This window comes from Urtica dioica, chromosome 11 (assembly GCF_054948205.1).
Source record: "Urtica dioica subsp. dioica isolate 48M chromosome 11, U.dioica_male_clone48M_v1_H2, whole genome shotgun sequence".
NCBI lineage: Eukaryota > Viridiplantae > Streptophyta > Magnoliopsida > Rosales > Urticaceae > Urtica > Urtica dioica.
Genome location: NC_142766.1, coordinates 9,966,099 through 9,988,432, shown reverse-complemented (window position 1 = coordinate 9,988,432; position 22,334 = coordinate 9,966,099). Strand labels below are relative to the sequence as shown.

The window sequence follows — 22,334 nt, the reverse complement described above, 5'->3', positions numbered from 1 at the left end:
TAGCATTCAATGTCTTGTTTCTTTATTGTTTTATTTCTTTTACTTATTTCAATTTTACTTTGTTTATTCTTAATCATGAGTAGCTAAATAGATTTGGGGTGCGATGCAGTTGAGTAGTTGAGTTGGTTGGTCAAACATTTGCATTAGATTGGTGCTTTATGGTTGGGTTGAGAGTGAAATTCTATGGGTATGGGTGTGTGTTAGCGCTAACTAGAGTAGCTACCTAGTTAGTGAATCTTAGACAAGTTTAGACACCGAGAGGTAATAAACGAGTGAGCTCTACCCATCCCATCTTTACCCTTCCTAGAGCTATAGAAAGACTAGGGGGTAGTTGTAGTTGATTGAAATCCCGGGCTAAATGCGGTTTTGTGTTTTAATAGAACCCAAACCGAGAGGTGTAAGTTCGACACATAGCTAGATTCCTAAAGACTCGAGAGAGATTAGTGAATGTTATAGGAGGGATTGAGACTAAGTTTTACCACTCTAAACCCGAGCTTAGAATCGTATCTTGACCGACCGACTCGATGAAATAACAAAATCGTACCCTTTCCTTTTAACTTGCGTTTAAATATTGTTTTCACTTTTGTTTACATTTCCTCTTGTTCTCAAAACAATCAAAAACCCCCATTTTTCATTTCCATAACTCGAAAAAGAAAACTAGTGAGTTTGCTTCGAAAATAGTCTAGAGTCCTTGTGGGATCGATATCCGTGCTTTTTGCACTCTATTACTTGACGACACGTTCGCTTGCGTCGTGTAGAATTTTTCTTTAGTTAAGAAAATTCCCATCAGAGAGAAAGGGGCAAAGAGATAGAAAACAAAATAGAGGGAGGGCAGAAGAGTATTTGCACACTTGACTTAGTAGAATTGTTTAAATTAGTATTTTGGTTGAAAATGAGAAAAGTGATAAAATGGTAGTAGATACGTCAATTCCGCAACCATGTATGTATGGGCTGGAAACAAATGAACGAAGGCCCAATTCAACACTCAAACTAAGCCCGAAAATGCATTACCATACCTAAAGGCTAAAACCCCGTATATATTCAGCACAACTTTTATCGCTCTATTCTCTGGAAACCCTAACCCTATAACGACGAGGAAATGCCGGCCGGACATGGTCTCCGCTCGAGGACTCGGGACCTCTTCGCGAGGCCGTTCAGGAAGAAGGGTTACATCGCTCTCTCCACTTACCTGAAGATCTACAAGATCGGCGACTATGTCGACGTTAAGGTCAACGGTGCTATTCACAAGGGAATGCCTCACAAGTTCTACCATGGACGTACCGGAAGAGTCTGGAACGTCACCAAGCGAGCCGTCGGCGTGGAGGTTAACAAGCAGGTATACATTCATGTCACTTATTTATTGGCTTCTTAGGGTTTTCTTTCCATCAAATGTCTATTCGATTAGGATATTTTCCGTTACTTGTACTCGGACTGTACTTGTTTTGTGTATAAGTATTATCATTAATGACTTCTGTGAATCGGTGCCGAATAGATTTACCGGTTTTTCATATCGATTATATCAGGCTCAGGTTAGCATTCTCTGAATACGTCTTTTCGAATCTTTCAATCGAGTATTTCAATTATGTTTGCTTTTTTTAATTGAGTATGGATTTTGATTATGCTGCTCTGTTCGCTTGTTTTGTTTGGATTGATTGAGAACTCGTTATATAGTACCGTGTCAAGCAATGTTGTTTGCTCTTTTTTTTAGTAAAATGTTGTTTGCTTTATCAGAGCAAGTTATTTGTTAAATCTCATTGACGCCATTTTTGAGTGGGTAGAGTATTTCCACATCTCACCAAATATATAATTTGGTAATTTCTGGAGAAAATAGTAGCAAGATATTCTATCAATGGCTGTCGATTTCACGTCCTTGTTAAACTCTGGCTACCTAAAAGTTTGCTGTGGAATACAAAGTCAGGCATGTAATCATGGCGATGTCTATTCGTATGGGCTTATGTTCTTTCGTTTCAATTGATCATTTTTGGAGCACTAATTGTGAAGTCTGTACAAAAAATCAATTGGGTAGTTGACCAGCCACCTTATTAGCAAATGTCCAATGAAATTAATCCCTTTTGGGTGTGGTGATTAAATTAATTGAAAGTTTGCATTGATAATAACATTGCATCAATCACCTTATGAAGACTTCTTGAATTGGCAGGTGGGGAACAGGATCATCAAGAAGAGAATTCATGTGAGGATTGAGCATGTTCAGCCATCTCGGTGCACGGAAGAGTTCAGGCTGAGGAAGGTGAAGAACGACCAGCTTAAGGCTCAGGCCAAGGCTGAGGGAAAGGTGATCAGCACAAAGAGGCAGCCCGAGGGACCCAAGCCCGGCTTCATGGTCCTTGAGGGTGCAACGCTCGAGACTGTCACTCCTATCCCGTACGATGTCGTCAACGATCTCAAAGGAGGATATTAGAGATCGAATCGGTCGATTCTCTTTCTCGTGTTCTTTTTTTACCTACTGTTGTCTTCTTGGTTTTCTAGTTATATCGAGTTCTCTGACATTGTTAGTTGTTATTTTTATACTTGATTATAAGCACAATTTTGTTTAATGCTTAAGGTGTTTTTGATACTTGGAAGCCATTTAGTTATATGGTTCAGGGCTCTAAACAAATCACAGCTAAAAGAGGTCTTGTGTATCATTGGATCACAAGCTTTTTGATTAGTGCAAGTGTGAAGAAAGGAATTTGTGCCAAGTGAAGAAGGGCTACATTTGCGATGTTATTTGGTAATTATTTGTTTTAAATTTATTTTAGCATTAATGTGATAGTTTATAAAATTAATGTAATAGACTACAAGATCCTGCACAGCTGAAAGTCTCGTACTCAGTCCTAATCTTGAGCTTGATTGTTTTTGAAGTTTTAAAGTGAGCTTTGAAAAATGTTTGGCTTCTTACTTAGCAAGAAAAAGAGGGGTACGGGATTAATAAATAAAAACCCATTTGATATCTTAAAGGTTGGTGTATATATATTAACAGATGGTCTCCAAAACTCAACTTATCTGGGAGTGTGGCCGGCCCGAGACGAATTCCGGAAATGGCCTTGAAAACAATAGGACTAAACAAACGATGCACAAGATCTTGGTCCCAAGTCTGTGACCCCGAAATGAACAGATGGTCAACACTCGGATCCTTCAGCGTCGGTTTCAGGAATTGCTGAAGGAGACCGTCACGCAAAGAGTTAACACTCCAATATTAATGTCTAGCATCTTTTGTTTCACGCCACTACCAGAAATCTAAGAAGAGCATTCCCAAATTAGAGGCCGGAGATAGAAGCATACTTCCCTTCCACGCAGGGGACGCACAAGATTTCAGAACATGCTCTATAAGCTCTACATTCGGGCAGAACATACGAAGCATAAGAATTGCCAAAAACGATCCCCTGCGGCAATAAACCAGGCCTACTTTGCCAAAAAGGCATAATTCATTGTCTCAAAAAAGATCCTGCGAGGTTTAGCCAGGGATTCCCAAACCCTCGCATCAAGCTCCCAAAAATTAATCTCTATGTACAAGTCCAGTTTCTTCTTTTACAAAGAGACATTGAAATGGCACAAAAACACAAGCGCTATAAAATTTCGAGTAGGACGTTCAACAAGAATTTTTTAGTATTTGTTCTTTTAGTAGTGAGGGGAAAAATTCGTTACCAAAAAAAAGATGAGGAGAAGAAACTAGGTGATTATCTTGTCTTTGGATTTCAATTAGTTTGATTGTCTAGTTTGGTTTCATACTGAGAAGTGAGAACTGATTTTATATACAACAAAATAAATGGTTCTCTATTTTTCTTTTTCTTTTTTCAGAACAAGTTCTCTACTTTCTGAAATGAAGCAATCTATATATTTAAATGACGTCAGTGTAACGAATACATTTCTCGCCATATTTCAATAAGTATGCAATTGGATTATTTCTCTTAACGGTGGAAGCAAAAATCAATTGCCTATGGCTATGTCCTTTCGTGTTGCAACAATGTTCTTTCTTGTCTATTTTGCGTCTTTGTTATCAACTTATCATCTCTCTTTTGCTAGTCACACACACACTTAAAGACGGAGCTAGCTTAGGACCAACTTCTGAATTTGTTGCCCCTTTATTTTCTAAAATTAAAACTTTTACCCTAACTTTTTTACATTTAACCCAAAATTTTAAGAAATTTCATATTTGACCCAAAATTATAAGTGGGTCTCGTATGTCAACAAATTATAGATGTTACTTAATAATGAATTTGTTTATGTACATGAGCAGTGTGTTCGATATTTTGGACCAAAATAAATCAAATTATGTTTTTGGACACTTCAAGTATTATTTTTTACTATTAATTTTTTTTTTCTGCTCAGAAATTCTCACCTCTCTCTCTCTCTCTCTCTCTCTCTCTCTCTCTCTCTCTCTCTCTCTCTCTCTTCGATACCTTCATCTCAAAACCACCTTGACCACGGCCAAAGTGGGTGTCGCTGCTAGATTTCCGGCCAGACCACCGTGACCTCCTCCTATGGCTCCTTTTCCTCCGTAAATTTGTCCAGACGAAGCCCAACCAAATTCCGTCTCTCAAGATCCCCGCGACTCCATGGTTTACCAGACTTATCGCCACTCCGACAGCAAGCTCTGGATCGGCTTCACAAACGCCATGGAAGACCTCCTCGAAGAAGAGAGTCGACTCACTCGAGCTCGATCAGGTGAATCGCTCGAGCTCATCGGAGAAGGGGGCGGTGGTGAGGGGTCGGAGCTGAAGCTAGAGAGGCTTCTGAAGGCTTTGGCGGAGAATCTCTGGTTCAAGTACTCGGCGACGAAGTCTGACTATTTTCTGTACTACTACAACATCCTCTTCTCGGTCACTCCGGTTTCTAAAGATTCCGAGCAGCGTGGATTTTCAGTTCAACAACCAGAAGGGCTTCAAGGATCTATTATGCTTTCTTGTTAGGGGTTCATATTAAGTCCGAGCTACGAAGAACGATAACGGCGAAACTAGGTTTAGGAATTGAGAGAAAGAGAAGATGAAGGAAAAGACTGAAAAGAAAAGTTCTCATTCATGTTCAACTGACTACTGATTTGACTCGTATATAAGCGAAATCAAATAGTAATAACAACCAAAAATAACTCAGCGTCCAATCAGAAAAAGACACGTACACAAATCAAAAGGCTTAAAAAGCGACAACAAAGAAATAAACGACAAGTCACATAGGGGCAATTATCCTAATACTCCCCCTCAAGCGAACAAGTTCTTTAAGCTGAGCTTGGATAGAATATTCTTCAAAGCTGGGGCTGGTAGTGGCTTAGTGAAAATATCTGCAAGCTGATGTTGAGTCCGAACTGGCAAAAGCTTGAACATCCCTTTATTAACATGATCCCGAACAAAATGCAAATAAATCTCCAAATGCTTTGTCTGTTCATGAAAAGAAGGGTTATAAGCAATGTGAATTGCTGCTTGGTTATCACAGTATAAAACTGAAGTTGATGAAGGAATAACTCTGAAATCTTTCAACAACTGATGTAATCAAATGATCTCACTAGCCGATGATCCAATTGCCCTATACTCTGCTTCCGCTGAAGACTTTGACACCGTTGACTGCTTCTTCGACTTCCAAGAGATCAGAGAATCTCCAATGAACATACAAAAACCAGTTACAGACCGTCTTGTATCCTCACAATTACCCCAATATGCATAGAGGAATTCTCATGGAAGAACAATCCAAGACCCGGACTTAACTTTATATATCTGAGAAGATGATGAGCTGCCTTGAGATGAACATCAGTGGGAGAATGAAGAAACTGACTCAAGGCATGCACTGCAAAGGAGATGTCAGGCCTTGTAATAGTCGGATACAAAAGCCTTCCCACCAAACTCCTGTAATGCTTTGCATCAGCTAGAGCCACTCCACTACTTGCTGTCAGCACTTGCTTGGGAACCATTGGAGTGTGAACAAGCTTTGACTCTAGAAAACCATAATCATCTAATAACTGCAGAGCATACTGTCTTTGATTCAACACTACTCCAGCTGAAGCTCTAGCAATCTCCAATCCCAGAAAAAATCTGAGTTTTCCCAAATCCTTCAGCTTGAAAGTAGCCGCAAGAAACTCTTTAACTTCTTCTATTGCCTCCATAGAAAGCCCTGCTAGGATTATGTCATCCACATAGAGCAGTAAAGCAATAAACTTCTCCCCAACTCCTCTTGTGAACAAAGAGTAGTCTGATCTTGACTGTGTGAAACCAGCTGAGACAATTGATTCTGTAAACTTCAAGTTCCACTGCCTTGAAGCTTGCTTCAACCCATAAATTGACTTATGTAGTTTACACACTAGCCTTTTTCCTGTGAGATTTTCTTCAACAAACTCCCCCTGAGGATGATATCCTAAAGGTAGGTCCATATAAACTTCTTCATGCAAATCTCCATTGAGAAATGCTTTATTGATATCCAATTGGGTAAGATGCCATTTCTGAGAGGCTGCCAAGGCTATCAATAATTTCACTGCGACCAATTTAGCCATTGGTGAGAAAATGTTGATGAAGTCCACACCTTCTTTCTGATTGTATCCCTTGGCCACTGATCTTGCCTTGTGTCTGGCAAGATATCCATCGGAGTTGAATTTGTTGGTATAAACCCAACGACATCCAATTGGCTTCTTATCAGCAGGCAGCTCTACTATGCTCCATGTGTTGTTCTCTTTCATTGCCTACAATTCTTCATCCATAGCTGCCCTCCAATGCTCATGAGGAGCTGCTTGATGATAATATTTTGGCTCTGGATGATATGAAATTGAGAGGCAAAAAGCAAGATGTGAAGGAGATAGCTGGTCATATTTAAAAACCTGAGATAGATAATGTTTAGTTGTAGGAAAACAACCTGGCTGGTTCACTATTAAGCCACAATGATAGTCTTTCAAGTAACTAGGAGTTGTTCTAATTCTTTGTGGTCTTATAGTGGACTCTTGTTGGAGATGTTGATTCTTTGTGGTCTTATCACCTCTATCTGGTTGTTCCCCAATTATATCATTATTATCATCACAGGTACTAGGAATTCGATCATCATCATGATCTTGGACAACAATCTCATGATCAACTTCATGAGTATTATCATTGTCTCTATGGTCTTGGGCAACAATCTCATGATCAACTTCATGAGTATTATCTGCAGGAAAACTTTCAAGGGCTGTACTTGTAGGCAAAACAAGATCTGGAAATTGATCTATATAATTCAAGTTATCAGAGATTCTATGAAAAGGAAAAACATTTTCATGGAAGATAACATCCCTGGATATAAAAACATCTCTTGTCTTAACATCAAGCAATCTATATCCTTTGTAATCAGGATGGTAACCTAGAAAAACACATTCCTTAGCTCTAGGGGCAAACTTAGTTCTATGGTTTTTCAAGGTTGATGCAAAAGCTAAACAGCCAAAAACTGTCATAGACTCATAATCAACCTTTTTCTTATATAACAGCTCAAAAGGAGTCTTGTTATTAAGAAGAGGTGTTGGAGTCCTATTTATCAGAAAAACAGAAGTAAGAACACAATCAGACCAGTAGATAATAGGCATTTGAGATTGAAAGAATAAAGCACGAGAAACATTTAGGATATGTTGGTGCTTTCTTCCACCACTGAGTTCTGCTGAGGTGCTTAAACACATGAGAATTGGTGAAAGATTCCATGTTTAGAAAAGTAATATGCAAAGACTAATTCCCTGGCATTATCTGACCTGAAAATTTTTATCTTAGCAGAGAAAAGATTATCAATTAAGGTACAAAAACGAGGCAAAATATGATGAACATCTGCTTTGCTTCTCATTAGGTAAATCCAACAGAACCTTGTCCAATCATCAACAAGAGTTAGAAAGAAATGATGACCAGTTCTAGAATTTACAGAATAAGGCCCTCATATATCACAATGTACCAAATCAAAGGCAGTATCACAATGTTTATTTTGAGAAAAGAAGGGAAGCCTTTTTTGCTTGGCTTGAGGACAAACATAACAAGGAATATCTCTATTACTAATAGTAAAACCAAGGTCAGATTTCAAACTATCAAGACACTTATGAGAAGGGTGACCTAGACGTCTATGCCACACATGATCAGTCACTTTGTTGATGTGCGCAATGGATTCATCTTGATCAGTGAAAACATAGAGGTCTTGGTGGTTTTCACCCCTGCCAATCATCTTCCTGTGAATTGTATCCTGTATGGTGAAGCCATGATCAGTAAAAGAAATAATCAAACTTGTCTTGCGTGTTAAGGCACTAATAGAAAAAAGATTGAACTTGAAACTAGGGACAAGAAGGACATCTCGCAGAGTAAGATGACTGTTGACTCTAATATCACCAAAGAAATGCAGTGGGATAGAAGTGTGATCAGGCAAAGTAACTTTTGAGTTCTGTAGAGGTTTGAGACTCAACAATAAAGAATTATCAGAACAACTGTGCTTAGTTGCACCAGTATCAAGAATCCACATTCTCTTATATCTATTTGATGAAAAATTAGAACAACTATAACATAAGGAACCTGTGGTAAAGGATGTCATGTTGACTTCACCAGTTCTGGACTGAGGAGTTGCTGTGGTGGTGATTCAATTCAACAAAAGACTAATGAGTTGTTGGCATTGATCGACCGAGAAATTCTCCATGGCACTCAATGCCTCAGCCACGCTGTCAATCCCTTGAATCCCTCCTTCAGCTGCATTGGCTTGTCCTTTGACCTTTGGTTTATACCCTGGTGAATAACCGTGCAATTTGTAGCACTTATCTGCTGTGTGACCAACCATCTTGCAGTGAGTACAAGTAGGCCTTTCCTTCCTGTTGTTGATCTTCCTCTGATCTTGAACAGTGCTCAATGCCATAGTGCTAGATTGATCCACATTTCCAAGCATGTCACTCTGAATAGATTTCTGCTTTTCTTCCTGAGTGATCAATGCAAAGACCCTGTTGATTGGAGGAGTTGGATCCATGAGGAGCACTTGACCTCTAGCTTGAGCGAAATTCTCATTGAGTCCCATCAGAAATTGCATCACATATTCAGAGTGAAGGAAAGCTGCCAGTTCTTTAGCTCTGCCACATTTGCACTCACACTTGCAGCATGGCCTGAAATTGCTTAATTCCTCCCAAATTGCCTTGAGCTTGGTGTAGTAGAGACCAACAGATTTCTGATCTTGATCGTAATGCACAAATTCTTGGCGTAATTCAAAGATTCTTGGTGCGTTGCTCTGTGAAAATCTCTCCTCAAGATCTTTCCAGACTTCCATGGCGGTTTCTGTGAACATCAAGCTCAATGATATCTCTTTGGATACGCAGTTAAGGATCCAAGAAAGCACGATCTTGTTGTTGCGATTCCATTGGCGGTGAGGCTTCACTTCTTCCGGCGGAGGTCTTGGAACCGTTCCGTCGATAAATCCGAGCTTGTTCTTCATATCCAGCGCTATCTTCATGGATCTACTCCAGGAGATATAGTTATCTCCGGTGAGAGCTTGTGAGACGAGGATCAAACTAGTGGTGTCGGAATGATGGAGGTAATAAGGGTCGAGAAGATCATCTTCGATCGATCGCTGAGAATCGCCTTATCAAAGAGATCTCCAGTCGGTGTTGTTTCAATCTTGGGATCCATTGGAGATGATCTTTTGTGAAACGTGCGACCGAGAATGGAGAAAGAGAGGCGTAACTAGGATCGAAAACAAAAAGCGGATAGCTCTGATACCGTATTAAGTCCGAGCTACGAAGAACGATAATGGCGAAACTAGGTTTAGGAATTGAGAGAAAGAGAAGACGAAGGAAAAGACTGAAAAGAAAAGTTCTCATTCATGTTCAACTGATTACTGATTTGACTCGTATATAAGCGAAATCAAATAGTAATAACAACCAAAACTAACTCAGCGTCCAATCAGGAAAAGATACGTACACAAATCAAAAGACTTAAAAAGCGACAACAAAGAAATAAACGACAAGTCACATAGCGGCAATTATCCCAATAGTTCACTTTATTGTCAGTTTGATGTGTTTTTGTGATTGAGCTTCATGGAAAACACAATCCTTGAGGGTCGTAAGTTTCTTTCTTATGAACATTGACCGGATTAGTCTTAAGTGTTATGTTTTTTCTTTATTAATGGATGGGCATATCCATTGCAGTTTGTTGATTTTCTAAGTCTTTGGAGGCTAATTCCCAACAAATGCTTTTAAAAATTGCTACATAATTTGATTATGATGTTTATACTTTATCTATACTTCTACCGATTATGATACTTATGTCATAATACATTTTTATGGGACGTTGGTTTGATTAATTTGTACAATTTATCTATACTTGTACAGTTTTTTCAAATGGACTAGTAATTGTAAAGGGACTTACTAGAACACTCTGGGTTTTAATTTGTTAGTTCTATTCTAGACGCGAATGATTATGCTCTGTCTAAATTTACATAAATATTTTAAAATCTTTTTATTTTCATGAAATATTTTTTTACAATCGCATCTCTACAATTTTATGCAATTTTAGAATTTTATACAATTGTAGATATGTATGTATACAATTTCGATAATTATAGACATGTATATCTATAATTTATGTAATTGAAGATGTATACGTCTACAATTTCGATAATGTAGACATGTATGTCTACAAATCATGTATATATATATATATATATATATATATATATATATATATATATATATATTACGTAACTTTAGACATGTACGTTTATGATTTAGATAATGTAGACATGTATGTCTACAAAATTCTATAACAGTAGACATGTATATCTATAATACTTGTAACTGTGGTTTTTGGACATGACGGCACTGAGAGAAACAGAGAGCAAAGAGGTCAAAAAAAAAAATCCGCCACCTTTACCACCTATACTAAGAAAAAGAAAAGAAAAAAGTAAAAATAAAAAGTAAAATATGAAAAAGAAGTGTAGAAATGAGAAAAAATGAAATGATAGCGTAATATGGACATTTAACATGAGACCTAATACTAAAAGTGTCCAAAACATAGTTTAGTTTATTTTGATCCAAAGTATTGAAGTCACAACTAGTTGAGACAATTTCCCTACATATATATAAAAAAAATTCGGATTTAGTGATATACATATGTGTCATCCACAAAATACATTTATCGTGGTTATACTTTTGGTAAATTTTGGGAAAAATCTTTAATTTTACTAAGATTCAAGTCCAAATCATAAGTCCTCTCTTCGATAAAACAATGTATTTTGTATGGGTCTGCAGTGTGGATGACAAGATCACATAGAAGATGATCCACGTGAGGATTGAACATGTTCATCTATCTTGGTGCACGAAAGAGTTCATGCTGAGGAATGTGAAGAACGAGGAGCTCAAGGCTCATGCCAAGGTATAAGGGAAGGCAGGCCCGGCCCAACAGCGAGAGTACTAAAGCTTTTGCTTTAGACCTTATTCTGAAAAAGACTCACAAACTTTTATTTTCACAACAATTTCTATGTTGAGAAAAAACGGAGTATATATTACAATGCTGTCCCGTGTAAAAGCTCATAACCCAAAAGTAAATATACCCCAAGCATTATAACAATTTGTTCCTTTTTTTCTTTCATCCAAAAGCACATGTGACATGTAAAAAGCCCATTCCCAAACCTGATTTTGTCACTCCATACATAGTAAGACATTTCTTTTCTACAATAAATAACAACAATAACAACAGAAATGACTTTAGTGGGAGTAAATTTAGTGTTTGGACCATTGGTTTGGACACATAATTATCATTTTTGAAAAATAGCACATCTAAGAGTAATCAAAAGAGAGAGAAACCAGGTCAAACGAGAGAGAGAAACAAGATTTACTCATTTTAACCTAATAATAAACTCCATACTACAACTTCTATCATCTACCATAAATCCCTAATTCTCTCTCTTCAACCTCATTCCCACGTTCACCTTCTTCTCCATCATACATTCATCTATCTTCTAATCATACCATTATTCTCCACCACTGTCCCAAAAAATTGTCACTTCTGACCATCATTCCCACTATCTCAGCTTTTCCCGACCACCATTACAGTAGTTCTCATCAACTTTTACCGATCTCTATCAAGATATTTTCTGATCAAAGCTCTCGTCAGTTTATTCCAATGATCGGGCCGGAGTTCGATATGGAGATTAACGTCTACTTTTTATTGTAAATTTTCGTCTCAGATCTGAATCAACGAAACCTATAAAGGTAAGTCTCAGTTTTTTTTATAACAAAAAATGTTGAAACCCAGGTTTACCTGCATATTTAAAACCCATATTGAACATTATTGACTCTAGTTAAAAATATGTCACTAGCCCATGTTTTGTTTGAAGGTTTAGTTACTTTTCTATAACTAATTCCCCTAGTTTTCGCTTTTGGTTACGTAAATGTAACTAATTCGCCACACTGCCATTTAGTAATTAGTGACATGTGTGTAACAAATTCTACTTGTTATTATTTTGCAGCGATGATGAAAGGATATATATTTATGTACGTCAAGCATACATGTTAATGGCTCAAAGATGATTATTACCAGGCGGTGTTTCGTATGCAATCCTCATACCGCCGACGACCAATTATAAGGATTTAACAAAAGAGCGGTAAAACCAATAGTAATTGACTCCGACATTAGTTTGACATGTTATTTATATATTCAGAAAGAGAAACCGGATACTTAAAAAATTTCTATGTTTTGGAGCTTGATTCATTGAAGACTTCTTCTGCACAGTTGGTTTCACTCCGATCACCGGAGAGAGTGGTTTTTCGGGAACTGAAGATCAAAGATCAGCTCCCTGTGATGAATCGTGATTATGATATCCCTGACAACATCTCTGAAGAGTCCCTTTTGTCTTGATAGGTGCGTTTATTACGCGTAAAACTCATATTTCCCGGACTAAAAACTAACGAGTCCTCAAGTGTTTTTGATAGCTTTTGTATGTTTATGAGTGATTTTCAGGTTTAAGAGGTCAATCGGGTCTTGAGGAGGTTATTAGCGCATCATGTGATGATTCCAAACAATTTCAAGGAGATTCATACATATTTGGACAACTTGGAGAGAAGCAAGGAACGTGACGTCCTCTTCTGCAGGATTCTGGAATTTTAAATGATGATTTGGATGATCCACTTCAAGAAACGAATAGAGCTCTCCCTTAGCTTTCCAATGCATGTTTATTTGCAGAAATCGGACGTCGGAGCTAGGAGTTACGACCGTTTAAAAAACGGTGTGCAGCGAGCAGGAAGCGCGCGGACGAAAATTTCGCCGTTTTCGCCTCCAGAGTCGTACGAGCGGACCGCGCGAAGCCAAAAAATGGACTGCGCGCCGTGCAGACAAAAGGGCGTGCCGCGCGGTCCCAAAATCAGCATTTTCCAATGTTGCGTTTCTTAGCGGATTTTGGCCATTGGATCAAAATGAAAGGTCCATATGGTTCTGAAAATAACATCATTCAGCCTCAAAACACAAAATACAATGAGATTAAGGCAGCAAGGCTTGGGAGATCTCATCTTATCTCATATGAGAGATAGCTTTTCTTTTCTCTTCATGTTTTCTTAGAGTTTCTCTTGGTTTTACTTTGGAGAAGAAAGAGATCGGAGTGTCATCTCACCGGAATTCGTCCAGCCACCACCACCACAGTTTTATCCTCTTTCTCTATCTCTTGAACTTTATTTATTTATGAAGATTATGTTGGTTTCATTGTTCTTGGTTTATGTTTGCTTTGTTCTTCGTATCACCATGAACTAAGCCTCCATAGGGCTATGGTGTAGCGAGTTCTTGACGGTTATGGATTTCTAATGCTAGATTGATTTTATTTTTGTTGTTCTTGTCATGTTGCTTAGTTCAAATACATGATTAATGCCTTGTATGAGATTTGCTACCTTATGCATGTTTTATGTTCAATTCTAATGCTTGAGAAAGATTAGGTTGTTGTGCTTTTGTTTTGGATTACTAAAATACATTCCTAGGCTAGAGATAGCTAGGCTGTTTTAGACTCGTGTGTGTACTCTTGTTGTGAATGCTTGCCGTGCTTTTTAGGAGTTGAGATTGAGAGATAAAACTCCGGCATTGGGTTTAGGTTGCTAGATGCTCGAGAGAGATTTAGTGATACGATTAGCGTGAGTACGAGTAGTAATATATGAACAACAATAATCGTGCGTAATTTCTGTGAATCCGAACCGTAGATTGAACTCGTGAAACCATAGTCCTCCGTCTTCATAATCGTAAAACCGTTCTTTAGTTTTGTTATTTATTTTATTTACTTGTTAGATAATTTTGTGACAAAACTTCTATCATTATTTTTGGGTTCTCATTCAAACTTGTGAATCTTGAATCTTCAATTTAGCTAGTCCTCGTGGGATCGACTCGCACTCGTGAATTATTACTACTGCGACCACGTGCACTTGCGTGTGCTAGAATTTTCGCAACATGTCTGCGGGCGAAATATCTCATATCCCCAACGACTGAAACATATATGACACAAGTGGGAGTGAGTCCCCTCCAGCCGCCGATGAACCGAGCACCCCTCCAGCTGCCGGCGAACCGAGCACCCCTCTACCCCCGGTGAACCGAGCCAGCCCCCTCCAAAGGCCGGCAAACCGGGCACTCCTCTGCCTTCTCAAGGAGCGACAATAGTTGCATCATCAAATTCCACGCTCTTGGACGTGATGGACATACATTCTCCCATAATGGTATACATAGGAGGATTGTATGCTAACAAAGATGTGTTGCAAAAACATTTGAGCATGTTTGTAATCAACAATCATTTTACGTTCAAGGTTAGAAACATCTGTTACATAGTATCTCCACGTGGTTTGTCATGATGACTCTTGTAAGTTGACCGTACGGGCAGTTAGATTGAGGCCTATTATTTCATATAAGGAGGTAATATTGTAAAATTCAATATATTAATTAGTTATGTAATGTAATGAGTTAGTTACAAGTTAGTCACCATTTGCATGATTTCCTTCTCTCCTCCGACAACTTTTCGGCCTGGTCCTCCAAAAGCTTTTGCTTCGCAACCTTTTGTACCGAGAGGGTGTTCAACGTTTCCATGACATGCTTCTTGTCCTTTTAAATCCTTCTCACCTCTCGATGAAGAGCAATGAACTCAATATGCATGTGCTACTGAACTCTTTTTCCAAGTTTGCTAATCTATCATGAAATAAAGGAACATAAGTCTATGAATTATTTACAAACATATACCTAATATATAAACATTTGTTACATATTCGTAACTAAAATACATGAATTAGTTACAAAAATGTAACTAATATATATTTATTAGTTACATATTTGTAACTAAAATTTGTGAATTTGTTACAAATATGTATCTAATATGAATTACGATTTTTACCTCATGATCAGCAGATGCGTTTTCCCTCTCGTAGGCCAACAGTTTTCAATTACTTTGGAGCATAACCCATGGTAGGGATGGGCTGAGAGGGAGGCTCTACGATGTCACTGCTAATGGCTCTAAAATCTACATGTGCGTACATTATGGCCCTATAGTCCTCTCGGGCATCCGAGACCGGGAGGAAGGCTCGTGCATGTGCTCTGGGCCGGGCTAGCTAGACTTGGACCAGCCAGGAATGCCTAAGTATTTGGTCAGCTCGGGCCCATATGCTGGCCTCAATGGATCGGGCCCATGTGCTGACCTCAATGGACCTACTTATCGACTCGGGGTTGTTCCCGAACGATTGGACGGGTTTGGGCCCGGAGCCCTTGGTCCGTTCAATCTTTTGTCGCGCCGATTTTCGATCAAATTGTCATAATTTTTTGTGGACTTTGATTTTTCTCTGTGTCGGAAATTCACACTATAACAATTGTTGTGCCAAACATTTTTATCGTCTTGACAAGTTTCTATAACAAAGTTAGCCTTCTCTTTACCAACATATATACTTCTCTTATTGTTGAATTTATAATTTAAAAAAATCCACTCCCAACTAATTGTTTGATAAAATAGCAAAGTTCTTGGGTTTTAGCATTTGAGCCAATATTTTTAGTTTAAAAAGAAATACGCATTTAACTATGAAAAGACTTGTAACGCATTGAGTCAATACATTGTGATTAATCTATCTTCTCCGCATTCAAATTCATGAATCATTATTAAAATTTGTGATTTTCAAAGAAAAATTAAGGTATGAGATGTTTGAGGATTGTAAATGTTCTGTATAGCATTTCTAATTTGTATTCGTTTTCAATTCTTTTCTTTTGTGAAACTATCTAGACTTGTTCTTTTACCTTTGACTTTGCATTTCGAGAATTTTTTATTTTATATATGTTTCGTGTTCTTCATGTTTCCATATTTGTTACACTGTAGAAAAATGTTTATTTTTTTTTTCCATATTTATCACTCATTTTTTGTGTTTATTTTATGCAATTGATTCATGTCAAAGTTGTTTACAATTTGTGTTCTTTCACTTTTGTTGTCTTATTCATTGCTTTTTTCGTTAATCTTCTTTGTGTTCTTCAACTTTTCAAATTTGTTAACACTGCAGTTTGCATAATATATTCATAATGTACATTGTTAATGCGTTTTTTTTCTAAACATTTGACGACAAGCGGCGTGAGTGGTCACGTATCTTGTATCGAAGGGCCTTAATAAGTCACTTTTCTAAGTTCCTAAGCTCCAAGAGGCTCAAAGAAGGTTGGGGTAAGAGCCGAATAACCAAGAGTTTCGGGAGACATGTGAGGAATCAACTCATTTGGAAGCCGAGAAAGAGAGCGTACTTTGGAGCCTAAACCCGAAACTTCCCTCAATCCACGGTTGTAAGAAGAGATTGTGAGTGTGATGGTGCTGGCTTCTCGCTCAACTTCACGCCGGAAGTGACTTTGCTCCTCGCTCGACTTTACGGAGGAAGTGAGTTTGATGTGCGCTCAACTTAATACCGGAAGTGATTTCACTCTTCGTTCTACTTCACGCCAGAAGTGAGTTCGCTCTTCGCTCAAATTCACGCCGGAAGTGAGTTCGCTCTTCGCTCAAATAGGATCTTCTATTTATTTTTATAAAGAATATATCTCCATTTACTTTTCATTTTATTGAAAAAAAAAATATTCCTCTTTATCATCTTACGATGAACTTAGAAATTGGCTCCGGCGGCGCAAGGAAACGATAACTATGAGCTTGGACTTTTGTGGGTTTGACGAAAAGAAAAAAGAAATGTGTGAATGTGGCCAATACGATTTTCTTCTATCTCCACGTATTCATTAATATATTTAATTTTTTTTAATAAAATAAAAAATAAATAGGTGAATATCATTTAGGGTAAATAAGTCAAAAGTCAAGAAAATTTTAGTTTAAGGGATATATTTGATATATAAATGAGTTTTACGGTATAACTATGTTATAAGTAATAATTTGAAAAAATAAATATAATATTTTTAAAAATTGTGTGAATAATCTCATCATTTGACTCAACAAAGATATACATATTTTCCCTATAAAATACTTCATTCCTCAGATGCAGATCTCTTATTAGCCAAGGTTCGCAATCCCGCGGGTTCCGACCGGGTTCCGGTCGGGATCCCCTGAACCGGAGGGGACCGGGACGGAACTTACATAAACCGGTCCCGTGAACCAAACCCGGTCGAATCCCGGGTAAACCGGGCCGGATCCCCCCAGACCGGGTCTCGTTTTGGGTATAAATCATTTGCCCCTAAATTCGCGAAACCCTTATCTCCCGAGGAACAAATTTGCCCGTCCCGTCCCGACCGGATCCCGTCGACTGTCTTCGTGTTTTGCATAAATCCCGGCCAAATCCCGTGAAACCCTTCGAGTCTGTCCTTCGTCCCGCCGGATCCCGTCCTGGAGAGGCCGATTTTGTCCAGATCCCGGCGAACCGAGAGGTACCACCCGAGTTCTTCAATTTTTGGGAATTTTTTTCAATTTTTAGTTATGAATTGTTGATTATTGTGATTATTGTCATGATGAAGTTGAAATAATAGTGTTGATTACAATTAATTTGATGATTATTGTTATGGTTATGTTGATGATTATTGTGGTGGTTATTTTGTTGATTTTTGTTATATGATTATGAATTGATGATTAGTGTAAAGTTAATTTGATGGTGGTTACGTTGATTGTTGTTAATTGTCATATGTATTGATGATTATTATAGAATTTTAATTAATTCCGAGATTAAAATGTTGAATCGAATTGATTATTGTTATGATTAAGTTGAATTACTTGAAGTGTTGATTAAAATGAATTTGATAATTATTGTAATGGTTATATTGAATTGAAATTAATTTGATGATTGTTATGGTGATTTGTGAATATGTGGAATTGAAATGATTATGATTATGAAGTATGGCGTCTGACCCGGCATACAAGTATTGCGAGCCCGTCGAAGGACGACCGAATGCAAGCAAATGCAAATTTTGCGGGTACATCATTAGCGGTGGTGGAATCACTCGTGTGAAAAATCACTTGGCGAACATAGAGAAAACAAAAAGTGTGAAGATGTGCGACCAAGTTCCTCATGATGTACAAGAGGAAATGCAGAAGTTACTCTACGTACGCTCTCAAAAGAAGAAGGAACGTGAAAGTTTGTGTGAGGCGATGCGAGCAGACCTTCACAAAAGTCTAGGGGACTCTGACGAAGAAATAGACGAAGGTCCCGGTGGATCTTCGAGGTCCTCTGATCCAAGAAGATCGCACTCCGGGATCAAGAGGTTGGCCAAAGCTGTCGACCGATTCTTCATTCACGAGTGACGTATACATATGTCCTACAATTATCACTTATAATTAGTGTGTTTTATCGTACGTGTTGTAATAATTTTATACTCTACTTATGATATTTTATGTTTAAGAACTCAGTTTATGTTTGGTATGAACCTTTGTTTGAAGTATGAAGTATGAACTATGAAAACTATTTTTATTATTTTAAAATATTTGTCTGAATCCCTCTCGGGTTCTTACATTTTTTGTCGGGTTCCTCTCCGGTAAACGGGTTCCTACCGGTATCGGTTTCCTTTTTTTTTTCCTGAATCCCCCTCGGTTTCCTCTTCGGTATGCGGTATCCCCTAAAATTGGGGCCCCGGTACGGTAACGGTAACGGTAAGGCGATCCTTGTTATTAACTAATGTATTTTTATTGGGCTTTGGACTGATATATATATATATATATATATATATATATATATATATATATATATATTGCTCGGATGGACTGATATGAGTTTGACTGCTGTCATGTTATGAATTAATTATCTACGTCACGGCCGAATAATTTCGAATATAAGTAAAGCGTATATTCGAGTGATATACTAATATAATTATTTTGAATTTATGATGTGTAGCATTTTCTCTTCTTCTTCTGAATTATGATCCACTGCATTCTTTCGTCATCGCAGGATTGCAGCACATAACTGGTTACCATTATCCTATAAACCTATAAATATTAGGACTTTAATCAATTGCACCCTAATTTTTGACACAGCCACTCTGACATTCAAACCTCTGATTTCTTTGACGGCCATTCCTGATTTCGCATTCTATCCGACGATTCAGGTGATTACTTCTCTCAGCTGTACTCTACCTTATTAATCTTGCTTAGTTCAAGTGATATAGTCGATCACAATACACACGATTCATGTGAATTTACTGTTTCTTTTTGTTAACCTTGCTCTACATTGTGGTTTAACTTAGTTTTGTTGGTAAATTTTATGAGGTTATAGATTAAGACTTGCGTCTAATTCATACTTGCTATCTGTGTATCGTTATAGACTACGTACGTAAGTTCAAGTCAATCCAAGTTGAAGCACTAAGTGTTCATTATCGTTCAAGTCAATCCAAGCAATCATGAAGAGGAAGCGGCGAGTGACGATGAGCTTGCTCCGGCGGCGAAGCGGCGAGACTGTGAGTGTGGTGTCGATTTTGTGAGGAAAGTGCAACAAAGGTGTTGTTGCGAGTCTCGTAGCCATTTCGCGAACAAATTAAAGTGTGTGGAATGAGTGAATGTGTGTTTGTGGGAGTTCGGAGATCCACAATTCTGAGATTCTCAATCTCATCTCATTCATAAATATCTTTTTTGCTTTTGCTTCTTTTGTCTCTTGTCACTCTGTTCACGCCAAGACCATAAACCATAAACGACATGGAACCCGAACATATTGTCGCTTCTGATAAATAAACGACATGTCGTTTCCATGGAGACAACTAAAATGTCGAATATGTCGTTTCTAATAAATACTAACGACATGTCGTTTCTATGGAGAGAGTCAAAAATGTTTTACGTGTCATTTCTAATAAATACCAATAACATATCGTTTCCATGAAGACAACCGAAATGTCTCGCGACCCTTTGTGATCGTCATAGGCAGTTTGGTTAAGAAAATGTCTCGCGACCCTTTGTGATCATCGTGGGCGGGTTTGGTGAAGAAAATGTCTCGCGACCCTTTGTGATCGTCGTGGGCGAATTTGGTGAAAAAATGTCTCGCGATCCTTTGTGACCGTCGTGGGCGAGTTTGGTTAACAAATTGTCTCGCGACCCTTTGTGAACTTCGTGGGCGAGTTTGGTGAAGAAAATGTCTAGGCGAGTTTGTTGAAGAAAGTGTCTCGCGACCCTTTTTGACCATCATGGGCGAATTTGGTGAAGAAAATCGCGACCCTTTGTGACCATCGTGAAAAAAATATATAGCGACCCTTTGTGACCGTCATGGGCGAGCTTTGTAAAGAAAATGTCTCGCGACCTTTGAGATTGAGATTAGGTTTAGGTTTTGTTGTTTTTGTTTTGTTTTGACCCATGGATTCTATTGTTTTTGAAAATCTGACCCAACATATTTTCCATAAAATCATACATATTTGTTGACTGTATTTTCTTTTACTTAATTTACATTTTTAACGACGGTTGTTTTTAAGTTTGGCAAGGTCTAAAATGTTAATCCGCTAATTTCTATATATATCTAAGCAGTGACGGAGCCAGTTAAGGCCCAGGGGGGGCTTAAGCCCCCTCTCAAATTTTTTTTTTTGCACTTTTTGCCCATTTTAAAAAAAAAATTACATTTTTTTCCCTTGAAAATTTATACTTTTGGCCCAATTTTTATAAATTTTTTACAATCAAGCCCCCCCTGAAATTTTTTTTTCAAATTAGCCCCCCCCGATGGGCTTTTCTGGCTCCGTCACGGTATCTAAGGGCTCTGTAGTGATTGTTGCATTATACTATTACTTGCTTCAATCTATCACGTACTATAGAAGTAAGTCATTTTAAATATTTATTCCTTAAAATTGCATATCACTTAATTTAGTATTTTTTTTTATTAGTCAGACTTCTTCTTCAATAAAATAACAACGACGTACACTTACTTTTTGGGAAAATAAGAATAGATTTTACATAATACTAATACATATACATAGAGCGTATTCAATATAATTTTGGTAAATAAATTGTTGTTATAATGTAAGTTTTTAAATGAATTAATTAAGATATCAGACATCTCTTTTTTTAACATATAAGAAATCTTTTTTTAGATGAAGCAAATTGTATTGAAGGAGGTCCATGGAAATTATATTATTATCAATAAATTTGTTAAAAATTAAAGGAAGGAAAGCTACGTAAAATAGTTATAAACTAAGATTAACGTAATAATAGGAACTAAAATAAAAATAAGGATTATAAAGCTACGTAAAAAATGTTGTCTTGTTTCCTTAAAATAATATACATATTTTCGTAGGAAGAAAATAAATTGTTAAATTATAAAAGAAAAAGGAAAGAAAAAATAGGTAGAAGAAAAGATCGGGCGTGAGCGTAAAGTGGGTCCCCCATTTGTGTGTTTCCCTCTGAAGTTGAAATTGTTGAGTGTTATTGAAGACAAGAGAAGAGAGCACAAAATACACACTCTTTGTTTCTATCCAATCCAATGACAAACTCCGGTAATCTCAGCTGTGCATGTCGCCGGCGACGGAAGCCGCGGCTCTGTCTCTGTCGTGAATACTTATGCCACGTCATCACATTACTCCGTACATACTCGAAGTAGTAAGTGAGGTCTTATTGGATGACATATTTAAGCAATTCGTTTTATGTAAATTGGATTTTATTTGAGAAAATATTTGATTTTATTTGATACGTGAGTCTTTAGAACGATGATATAAACAAACCCCCTATTATCACGTAACTTGTTTGAAACTATTTATAAAAAAAATAAAAATAAATAAAAACAAATTCAGGTGGAAATATTATTCGTACTATAGGACTTTCATATTATTGTTGACATCCGAAGCTCTGGCCATTCTTGATTTCGCATATCCCTCAAACAATTCAGGTCATTACTTTTCTCTATTTTATTGTTTGAGCATTATCGATCACAGACTTCCATATACACGATTCATGTGATTTATTTATATCTTCTTCTGAAGTTCAAGTTGATCAAACAGTAAGTACGCAGGTGTGAG

At 37.6% G+C, this 22,334-nt stretch overlaps 1 protein-coding gene across 1 annotated transcript; it reads left to right on the top strand.

Annotated features, from left to right (window-relative positions):
* The first annotated feature begins 1,044 nt into the window (after positions 1-1,044).
* Positions 1,045-2,668, top strand: LOC149381106 (large ribosomal subunit protein eL21z/eL21y). Its single transcript, XM_089630588.1, has 2 exons — positions 1,045-1,336; positions 2,159-2,668. Exons 1-2 carry the CDS (start codon positions 1,100-1,102, stop codon positions 2,417-2,419), a joined length of 498 nt encoding a protein of 165 aa, XP_089486714.1. The 5' UTR covers positions 1,045-1,099; the 3' UTR covers positions 2,420-2,668.
* Positions 2,669-22,334: the final 19,666 nt, after the last annotated feature.